Raw genomic sequence first — 10,341 nt, 5'->3', positions numbered from 1 at the left:
GGTTTAGGGTTTAGGGTTTAGGGTTTTGTTGCAGGAACCCGCTGCGGCAGCGTCATGGAGTGCCTTATTAGCGGCGGCAAAGAGCGGCAGCTGCGGCTGCTGCTGCAGCTGCCAAAGGCAACCCCAGCCCTAAGCCTTGCTGTTGTCTCTGCGGGGGTGAGTTTTGCTGCTGCTGCTGCTGCTGCTGCTGCTGCTTGTGCTGTTGTGAGCTGCTGCTGCTGCTGCTCTAGCTGCTGTGATGACGCGCCGTCAAATACGGGCCAGCGACGCCTGACAGGAGCCCCTGTGTCGAGTCTAGGGTTTAGGGTTTAGGGCTTGGGGTTTAGGGTTTAGGGTTTATGGCCGTGGGTTCTGGAGTTTGCCTGCAGCTGGGCCCTGATGCCCGCGTGGCTGTTCTGGTGGCTACAGACACACAGCTGCTTTGCTTCTTCGGGGTTGGTGGTGTTGCTGCTGCCTTCAGCAGCAGCAGCAGCAGCAGCAGCAGCAAGAGCCTGCGTGCTGCTATCACCGATGCCGTCGCCTACGAAGTCTCTGCAGGGGCCGCCGCCGCTGCTGCTGCTGCTGCTGCTCCCAGCTACCTTGCTGCGGACAGCAGTAGCAGCAGCAGCAGCGCGGGCCCCAGTGCTGCTGCTGCTGCCTTCACTGTTCACTGGCTTTCTCCGTGAGCAGCAAACCCTAAAGCCGCAGGACCAATTTATCGGGGGTCTAGTGTCTAGGGTTTAGGGTTTAGGGTTTAGGGTTTAGGGTTTGGGTGCTGCGTGTGACTCAGGGTGGGGCTGCTGATAGGAGAGCTGCGGCTGCCCGCAGCAGCAGCAGCAGCAGCAGCAGCAGCGGCGGCGGGCAACAGCGGCAACTTGCTGTCGTTCCCTCCCGCGGTGGTGCTGCTGCCCCCAGCTTCGTTGGTAGCTGCTGCGAGCAGCAGCAACTACACGGCAGCAGCAGCAGCAGCAGCAGCAGCAGCAGCAGCAGACGCCCTCAACCCGCAGCAGCGGCCGCAGCCCCTATCTTTTGCTGTCTCTTCAAAACATTTTCTTTTTCTTTACGAACACTGTGTCATCGCCTACTCCAAAATCTCCAGACAATACGTGGGCCCGCAGCAGCAGCAGCAGCACCAGCAGCAGCGCAGCAGCAGCACAGAAGCACAGCAGCACAGCTAAAGCAGCACAGCAGCAGCAGTGCTGCTGATGTGCTGTGCTACACTTGCATTTCATATGCTGTGCTTTGGCTGCATTTTAGCTTCTGTTAACCCGCAGCAACACTGCAGCAGCGCTGCAGCAGCACTGCAGCAGCACCGGGAGTTTGCTGCTTCTGCGCCTGGGAACCCTTGCTGCTGCTGAAGGCTTTTGCTCCTTGCTTTGGGTTTGGGGTCTCTGTACAGAGCATGTCTCTCTCGCTGCCGCAGCACCTTTACGGGAAGGCGCTGCAGCTGCTGCAGGACAGCAGCAGCAGCTGCAGCAGCAGCAGCAGCTGCAGCAGCAGCAGCAAGGGACTTCTGCTGCTTACCACGGAGTTCGCTGCCCACCTGCTGCTACAGCATGAAGATGCCAATGTTTGGGAGCTGCTGCTGTCTCGCAGTGAGCTGCTGCAGGTGGCAGCAGCGCTGGAGCTGCAGCAAATGAAATGAAGCCACACTGAGGCCCCAGAGGACTTGCTGCTGCTGCAGCTACTGCCGCTGCAGCAGCAACTCTCGCTGCAGCAACTGTTGCTGCTGCAATTGCCGCAGCTGCAGCTCTTGGTGCAGCTTTTGCTGTTGCTGCGTCATCCAGGCGTCTGCCGCTACAGCAAAGTGCAGCAGCAAGAGTCTCCTTAGCCCGACGCTGCTGCAGCAGCTGCAGCTGCTGCAGCTGCTGCAGCTGCTGCAGCTCGCCGCGTGTGGGGTGTGGGGTGTGGGGTGTACGTACAGATGACTACTCCGGGGCGCTAGCTGCCTGCCGCACGCTGCAGCAGCGAGAAGTAGTGCTGCGCAGCAAAGCGAAAGCGTTGCTGCTGCAGCAGGAGTGGGTTGCTGCTGCTGCTGCGCTGGCGAGCTGCTGCAGCGTCGGCTTCGACGACGCCTGCTGCTTGCTGCTGGAGCTGCAGCAGCAGCTGCCACAGCATGAGCAGCAGCTGCTGCAGGCCCTCCGGGTGTACGTGACAGCCAAGCTGCAGCAGCTCGCGGAAGCAGCAGCCCCACAGAAGATGGGGCATAGAAGCTACCAGTTGTGAGTCTGTAGGGTTTAGGGTTTAGGGTTTAGGGTTTAGGAGGGTGTAGGGGTTTACACTGAACCCTAAACCCTAAACCCTAGGGCTTTGCTGAAACAGGGCATATTCGAGGCTTTGCCTCCTCGCTGCGTCAGTGGCGAGTGGCAACAGGGGTTCAGAGTTTAGGATTTGGGGTTTAGGGTGTAGGGTTTAGGGTTTATGGTTTAGGGTTTAGAGTAGTGCTTGCTGGTGCGCAGCCTTGCGCCGGGGGACCGGCCATCCCCGCAGCAAGTGGTGCTGTTCGCGTGGCTGCTGCGGCTGCTGCTGCAGCAGCTAAATGCCTTAGACGCAGAGGCGCTGCGGGCGGCCTCGCCGCCGCTTTCAGCAGCAGCAGCAGCAGCAGAAGGGGGAGCAGCAGCACCAGCAGCAAGCAGCAGCCAAGTTGCTGCGCTGCAAGAGGCGCAGCAGCGGACGCAGCAGGACCTGCGGCAGCTGCTGAGCGAGTTCAAGCATGTCAATGAGTTGCATGTGCGCCTGAGCCCTGAATGAACCTTTTTGCTGCTGCTGCTGCTGCTGCTGCTGCGCGCTTCTCCCTGCTGCTGCTGCAGCGGGTAGCTGCTGCTTAGCGTGCAGCATCTTTCTGCACGCGTGTGGGGCCTTTGCTGCGTCTGCGGCCGCAGCGTTGCGTCTCCCGCTGCTGCTGTTGACTCGGGAAGCAGGGGCTGGCTGCTGCTGCTGCGCTGCTGCTGCTGCTGCTGCAGGCGACGGTGGTAGGCCTGCTGCAAAGCAGCGGCCGCAGCGGCTTGCTGCGGGACTTTCTGCTGTTGATTGGAGACGAACATGCATGCGCGCGTTTGTTTTTGAATTCTGCGCAGTACCGCGACGCGCTGGGTGGGCCCACTGCAGCGCAGCAGCAGCAGCAGCAGCAGCAGGCTGCTGCTGCAGCAGCAGACACTGGCAGCGCAGCGCAGCGAGGTGTATGTACACTTGAGGGGCACACTTTGCATGCGGGCTGCTTGAAATGCTGCAGAAGCAATTGTTGCAATTAAAGATCCCGAGGTTCGCTGCAGCTCTTTTGCTTCCTACGCCCCGCTGCTGCTGCTGCACCGTCCCCAGCACTTTGCTGCTGCAGCAAAGCGCCCGGAGCTCAGCGGCCTGCAGCCCTGGCGGTTGCTGCCCGCCCTCATGCTGCCCGTGGTCCTACTGCAACGGGACCAGCAGCAGCAGAGCAGCAGCAGCACCAGCAGCAACAGCAGCAGCAGCAACAGCAACAACAGCAGCAGCTACAGCAGCAGAAGCTACGCGTGCTGGAAAGCCGCCGTGCAGCTCACGAAGCATTTCACTGAGCAGAATGCAAGCAAACCCGGTAAGGACGTCTTGTCTCCCAAGTTAAGGGCCTGCCTAGGGTTTAGGGTTTAGGGTTTAGGGTTTAGGGTTTAGGTGCCTGCCTCGGGGTCTTTGGAGATCTACTGCTGCAGCTGTTTGCTTCTTTGTAGGAATTGTTTTCCCGTTCGGCAAGGGAGGCTCGCTGCAGGCGAGCGGACTTCCCAGCAGCAGCAGCAGCAGCAGCAGCAGCAGCAGCAGCAGCAACAGCTGCTGCTGCAGCTGGGCGTCACCTGCAGGCGTGGGGACTGCGCTGCTGCTGCTGCTGGCGGAAGCCCCTGACGACTCCGAGGCGGAGTTGGCCTCGGCCATCACAGTGAGTGCTGCCCCTAGGGTTTAGGTTTTGGCGTTTAGGGCTTAGGGTTTACGGTTTAGGGTTTAGGGTTTAGGGTTTTGCTGTGGCCAGGAAAGCGGCGGCAACTTCGACGCTCTGGTGTCTCTACGCCACTGCGAAGCAAAGGGGAAGTGGCGTTCGGTGGTTTTGCTGTACGTACACCTCAAGCGCTACCAGGCAAGCCCTAGGGTTTAGGGTTTAGGGTTTAGGGTTTAGGGTTTAGAGTTTAGGGTTCTTGGTTTAGGGTTTAGGGTCAGGGTTCAGGGTTTAGTGCTCAGGGAATAAGGTTCAGGGTTCATGGTTTAAGGTTTGGGATTCAGGGTTTAGGGTTTAGGGTTTAGGGTTTAGGGTTTGACTGAGTGCTGCGCTGCAGGAAGCCGTGAGGCTGGCGCTAGCTGCTTCGGACCTGCAGCTAGCTGAAGAAGCAGCAGCTTGCTGCAGCGACGAAGTCTTAAAAAAGAGACTTTGGGGAGACATTTGCCGCTACGTGGTCCGCTGCTGCTGCTGCCGCTGCTGCTGCTGTCGCCCCTTGCTGCGGTTGCTGCTGCTGATGCGCTGCTGCTGCTGCTGCCACTGCTGCTGCTGCTCCTGCTGCTGCATTTGCCTCGGGCTGCTGCTTCTGACGCGTGCGGCTGGGACTGCTGCTGCTGCTGCTGCCGAATATGGCTGCGACTATTCTTGCTGCTGCGGGGGGATGGTGCTGCTGCTGCTTTTGGCTGAGGCTGCTGTTGCAGCTCCGACGCAGCAGGAGCAGCAGCAGCAGCAGCAGCGAAGTGCAGCACTTCAGTTGTAGGCTGCCGTTCGGGCCCGAGGTAGCATGCTGCTACTGAACCAGCTGCGGCTGCTGCTCTGCCTCTTGCATATTCTGCTGCTGCTGCACCTGCTGCTGCTGCTTCTGCTGCTGTGCTGCGATTTCCGCAGGGGGAAAGGGAAGATGGGGCTTCTTTGCTGGCGCTGGTTGAGCGCTCCAACCACTGCATCAATATACAAGTCAGGCTGCGATTCAGGGTTTAGGGTTTAGGGTTTAGGGCTACACTTTGCTGGGTCCAGGGACCAGGCGGGCTGGGACACCAGGAGAGGCCGGCTGCTGCTGCTGCTGCTAGGGTTTAGGGTTTAGGGTTTAGGGCTGCATCTTGCTGGAGTCTAGGGATTCGGTGGGTTTGGGAGAACTTGGCTGCTGCTGTTGCTGGGGTTTAGGGTTTAGGGTTTAGGGTTTGGCCTGTGTTTGCTTAAAGGACTTGCTGCCGCTGCTGCCCGACTCAGCTTTGCTGCGAGACGTGGCCCCCGCGCTGCGCGCAGCAGCAGCAGCAGCGCAGCGCAGCAGCAGCAGCAGCAGCAACGCCTTGAAGCAGCACCTCAGCGCCATTAGGGACTTGAAAGACCAGCTGCAGGCTGTCAATCAAAAGTACTGCTTCTTACCACGGCTGAGGGTTCAGGGTTTGCGACGCTGCTGGAGGGTTTAGGGTTTACGGTTCTGCTTGAGGGTTTAGAGTTTGCAGGCGAAACCCTAAACCCTCAACAGCCTCCCGCGCCCATGCTCTAAATACCAGCCCTAAACTCTAAACCCTAAAGCTGCATTCCGCTGCTGCTGCTGCTGCTGCTGCTTCTGCTGCTGACCACGCCTCCAGATGGGGTGTACGTACAGCTCAGCACGTTCTGTTTGGCGCATCGTGGGGCAGCAGCAGCAGGCTCATTTTTATTGTTTTTGTTGAATTTTTCGTTTTCTTTTAATTCTTTGATGAAATAAATGAAATTAATTAAATAAAATTGAAATAAAAGCCGAAAAGTCCCCAAAAGCTGCTCGCAGGTGCCTGGTGATCGACGCGGGGCAGCTCTGCGACCTCTGCGGCGCTGCAGTTGTCTGCAGCAAATTCTTCGCCTTCCGCTGCGGCCACTGCATGCATGCTGCATGCGTCCAGGCCCTTCTAATCCCCGCCATGAGTAAGTACCCTTGGGGGCCCCCGGGGCCCCCGGTGGGGCCCCCAAAACTCTAGAGGGCCCCTGGGGCCCCCTGGGGGCCTTTCTAGAGCTTTTAAGGACCAGGGGAGCCCCCAGAGGGGCCTCCGAGGGGTCTTGAGGGTCTTAGGGATCTTGAGAGTCTGTAGGACAATTGGGGCCTTTGGGGCTTTCTGGGGCTCCCTTGGGGCCCGTGGGGGGCCCCTGGGGGCCCCCTGGAGGGTCCCGGGGGCCCCTGGGGGGCCCTGGGGGTCCCGAGGGGGCCCCTGGGGGGCCCCTGGGGGGCCCCTGAGGGCCCCTGGCTGAGGCTGTGTGCCCCCTGGGTATTTGTGTGGGGCTTTTGCAGGCACGGAAGAGCTGGGGAGATTTGACCGCAGCGTGGCGGCGCTGGCAGCAGCAATTAAGGAGGACTCTCCGGAGGTGGAGGCCCTAGAAGAGTGCGCAGCAGCAGCAGCAGCAGCACAGCAGCAGCAGCAGCGTAGCAGCAGCAGCAGCATAGCAGCAGCAGCAGAGTAGCAGCAGTGGCAGCGTAGCAGCAGCGTAGCAACAGCAGCGTAGCAGCAGCGTAGCAACAGCAGCGCAGCAGCAGCAGCGCAGCAGCAGCATAGCAGCAGCAGCAGCGTCGCGGATAAGTGCGTGGGAGCCAGTGCAGTTGAGTAGAAGAGAATAAGGAGTAGTGGGGTGCGTGCGTGTGTGGCCCGAGGAACAGCGGTGTGGGGCCTCACAGCCACTGCTGCTGCTGCTGCTGCTGCTGCTGCTGCGTGTGCAGCGCACTCGACGGGCTGCTGGCCCAAGAGTGCCTCCTCTGCGGCAGCCTCATGATCCGCTCTTTGCAAGTGCCGCTGCTGGGGCCCGCAGATGGGCCTTTGCTGCTGGACTGGGCCCTCAGGCCCGAACACAGCTAGCCACCAGCAGCTAGCCGGCAGCGGCTAGCCACCAGCAGCTAGCCACCAGCAGCTAGCCACCAGCAGCTAGCCGGCAGCGCCTAGCCACCAGCAGCTAGCCAGCAGCGGCTAGCCACCAGCAGCTAGCAACAAACAGCTAGCCACCAGCAGCTAGCTGCTAGCCAGCAGCAGCTATCCAGCAGCTGCTAGCCAAGGAAGCAGCTAGCCAAGGAAGCAGCTAGCCAAGGAAACTGCTAGCCAGTGGAGCGGCTAGCCACTGGAGCTGCTAGCCAACGCAGCAGCTAGCCAATGGAGCTGCTAGACAATGGAGCGGCTAGCCAATGGGACGGCCAGCCAGTGAAGCAGCTAGCTGCTAGAGCAGCTAGCTGCTGCAGCAGCGAGCTATTGTGGCTGGCTGCTGCGGCGAGATGCTGCGGGGAACTGCTGCAGCTCGCAACTGCCGCGGCTAGCTACTACCGTAGCTAGCTGCTGCAGCTAGCTGCTGCAGCTAGCTGCCGCAGCTAGCTGCTAGCTGGACCAGCTAGCCACATAGCTAGCCAGCGTTTTTTTGCCTGCCTCGAGCCCCCGGTTGCGAAGCAAGTTAGATGCATATAGATGCATTTATATTTGTAAATTTATATATTTGTAAATAGAAATTATTTGTTACTCATTTGTTCTAACTTACTATTCAGGTGCTTATTTATTTGTTTAATTATCTTTGTGGGGCTTTGCTGCAGCAGCATACAGTTTAACACTGCAGCTGTACAGACACTCTAAAGGGCAACGCGCGCCGCGGCAAAATTTATTTTTAATTTAAAAATAAAATCAAAAACGTAATTTGTTGCTGGCTAGTCAGTCAGCTAGCTAGCCACGCTACTAGCTAGTCAGACTGCTAGCTGGCTGGGCAGCTAGCTAGCTAGTAGGCTGCTGCTTCGCAAGGGCCCCAGGGGCCCTCCGGGCCTCAAAGGGTGCTAGCTAGATAGCCAGATGGCTAGCTAGCTGGCCAGGCTGCGAGCTAGTTAGCTAACTAGCTAGCTATATGCAGGAAGCTAGCTAGCTAAAACACTACCTATTTAGACTGCTGCTGCTGATCCCAGGGCTGCGCTGCAGCTGCTGCTGCGGCTCCTTGTGTCTGGGGTGGTTCTTCTGTGCAGCCACAGCTCTAAAAGGCTCTTTTATCTTCTTTGCCTGCTGCTAACTGCTGCTGCTAGCTCCTGCTGCTGCTGCTGCTGCCTGCAGCAATGCCTGCAGCAACCGTTGCCTGGGGAAGCAGCAGCAGCAGCAGCCGAAGCTCCAGAGCCCTGGCCTGTGCGACGCCTGCAGCTAGCTACGCATCCTAAGGCTACCTCCCCACAGCTAACCAGCAGCTAGCTGTAACTAGCCAGCAGCTAGCTGGCAGTTAGCTTGCGCAGCAGGGCGCTGAAGTGTCAAGAATTCCGGGTTTCTGTTTGCTGCCGCTAAAACGGCCCCGCAGGAAACTGTCAGTTTTGCTGCTGCTGCGTTTGCAGCGCTAGCTAGCTTGCGGCGCCTTCTACAGACTGCCGGCTGGCTAGCTGGCCAGCTAGCCGGCTAGCTGTTGGCTAGCTAGACCCCTCGCTCTTTTGGCGCTCTGTCTCTGTCTCTTTTCAAGCCAATTGCTCCGTGGCCCTCGCCTTATTACTCCCCACGTAACGAACCCCCAGCCCGCCAACCTGCCAGCTAGCTAGCCAGCCAGCTAGCTAGCTAGCTGGCCAACTAGGTAGCTACTTAGCGAGCTCGCTAGCTAGCTGGCCAGAAAGCTACCTGGCTAGCTGGGTAGTCAGCCGGCCAGTTCCCTAGGTAGCTAGTTCCCTAGCTAGCACGCTAGCTAGCTGTTGGCTTGCAGCTAGCTAGCCGCTGGCTAGCTAGCTAGCTGTTGGCTAGCTCACTCGACGCGAATGCGGGCGAGGTCCCCCACGCCGTGGCTGGCGACTTCGCTGGCGGCCTCGGGGGGCCCCACAAGCACGAGGGACTGGGGGCCCCCCTGGAGGGCCTTGCTGAGAAGTGCTGCTGCTGCTGCAACCTCGGGGGCCCCCGCAGCAAGCAGCTGCGCCCTGTGGGCCCTCCGGTGGGGGGGCCCCTCCCCGTCCAGCAGCTGCCGCAGCGCGCGGGGGCCCCTCGCCTCCAGGCCCACCGGCTTGTCCATCAGAGCCACTGCATTCAGCAGGGCCCCCAGCAGCTGCTCCTCCGAGACCCCAGGGGCCCCCCCGGGGGCCCCAGGGGGCCCCTCGGAGGCCCCCCCGGCCACCCCGGGGGCCCCCGCGGGGGCCTCGGGGGCACCCCCGGGGGGCCCCTCGGCGGCCCCCGAGGCCCAGGCCTGGGCAAAGACCCCGGAAGTCCTGAAGGTCTCGAGAGACTGCCCAGGCTTTGGGTCTCTGTAAGTCATTAGGGCCAAAAGGCCATCTTGAGTTCTGGCCCAGGCCCCGTAGGCCCCGCGGACTTCGCGGATTTGCTTCAAAAGGTGCAGCAAATCGACAGCAGACTGCAGCAGCAGCAAACTCCCAGGCAGCGCAGAGCCGGGGGGCCCCAGCGGCAGCACGCACGCCATGTCGCTCACCTGCAGCGCCCGCCACACGCGCACCTGCTGCTGCTGCTGCTGCTGCTGCGGTTGCTGCTGCTGCTGCTGGTGCTGCCCACTGTCTTCTATTCTTTTATTATTTCTTATCATCACTTATTATCCCTTATTATTTCTTATTCTCCCTTATTATTACCTACTAGAACTTTTAAATTCCTCTTTACCCTTTTTTATTCTCCATTTACTCTCTTTAATCCTCTTTTATTATCTTTGTACTCCGCTTTTACCCTTTTTTTTATTTTTTATTCTCCTCCTGTTCATTTTTTATACCCTATTTATCTTTAATTAATTCTCTTTTTGTTCTCCTTTTATCCCGTTTTTATTTTCTCCTTTCCCTCTTTTTATCTTCTTTTAAACATCTCTTTAGTCTCCTCTTATTTTCTATTTATCCCCCCTTCATTCTCTCTTAATTCCCTTTCATTCTCTGTTAATTCCTTTTTTGTTTCCCCTTTTATCCTCTTTTTATTCCCTTTTTTATCCCCATCTTATTCTTTTAGCTCTTTTTTTCTCCCTTTTTTATCTTCATTTTATCCTTTTTTCTCTTTTTATTTTATTATTACTTCCCTTTACCATAATCCCCAAATTAAATTATTATCCTTAAACCCTATTTTCATTTCCTTTGTTTTCTTTATTTTAAAATTAACCTTTCACAAGATAAATCTCCAACTAAAAATCACCACTTTCTTGTGCATTGCTTCCATTCTGCTGCCCCTTAATTCCTTTAATTCTTTTCCAAAATCCCAAAACAATATTGCTGCTGCTGCTGCTGCAGCTGGTGCTGCTGCTCACCTGCAGCGGCAGCACAAAGGCCGTCTGCCCCCCCCACTGCAGCAGCTGCTGCTGCTGCGCCTCCTGGGCCCACAAAGGCTCCCTATCAACTCTTGCTGTCATCCAAGTCCCTCCGACAAGTTCTTTGGACTCCTCGCGGGCACCCCCTTGGGGGCCCCCCTGGGGGGCCCCCTGCAGCGACCCTTGGGGGGCCCACCGGGGGGCCCCCCGCAGCGACCCCT

At 58.4% G+C, this 10,341-nt stretch overlaps 2 protein-coding genes across 2 annotated transcripts; one reads left to right on the top strand and one right to left on the bottom strand.

The window, feature by feature from the left end:
- Window positions 1–54: 54 nt before the first annotated feature.
- Window positions 55–6,759, top strand: ETH_00028590 (vacuolar protein sorting 18, putative; the record flags this gene model as incomplete). Its single annotated transcript, XM_013379531.1, has 16 exons — window positions 55–156; window positions 369–661; window positions 770–1,085; window positions 1,379–1,574; window positions 1,904–2,201; window positions 2,439–2,709; window positions 2,943–3,072; window positions 3,212–3,547; window positions 3,678–3,880; window positions 3,971–4,075; window positions 4,272–4,388; window positions 4,820–4,888; window positions 5,134–5,303; window positions 5,706–5,839; window positions 6,201–6,291; window positions 6,624–6,759. 16 exons carry the CDS (start codon window positions 55–57, stop codon window positions 6,757–6,759), a joined length of 2,967 nt encoding a protein of 988 aa, XP_013234985.1.
- Window positions 6,760–8,641: 1,882 nt separating this feature from the next.
- ETH_00028585 (uncharacterized protein) lies at window positions 8,642–9,424 on the bottom strand (the record flags this gene model as incomplete). The annotated part of the gene is made up of 1 exon (XM_013379530.1): window positions 8,642–9,424. The coding sequence occupies one exon, from the start codon at window positions 9,422–9,424 to the stop codon at window positions 8,642–8,644; it is 783 nt and encodes a 260-aa protein (XP_013234984.1).
- Between the last annotated feature and the right edge of the window lie 917 nt (window positions 9,425–10,341).

This window comes from Eimeria tenella, genomic scaffold, assembly GCF_000499545.2.
Source record: "Eimeria tenella Houghton genomic scaffold, Eth_scaff349, whole genome shotgun sequence".
NCBI lineage: Eukaryota > Apicomplexa > Conoidasida > Eucoccidiorida > Eimeriidae > Eimeria > Eimeria tenella.
Note: the sequence above shows the minus strand (reverse complement) of the source record. Positions and strands in the feature narration are given on the sequence as shown.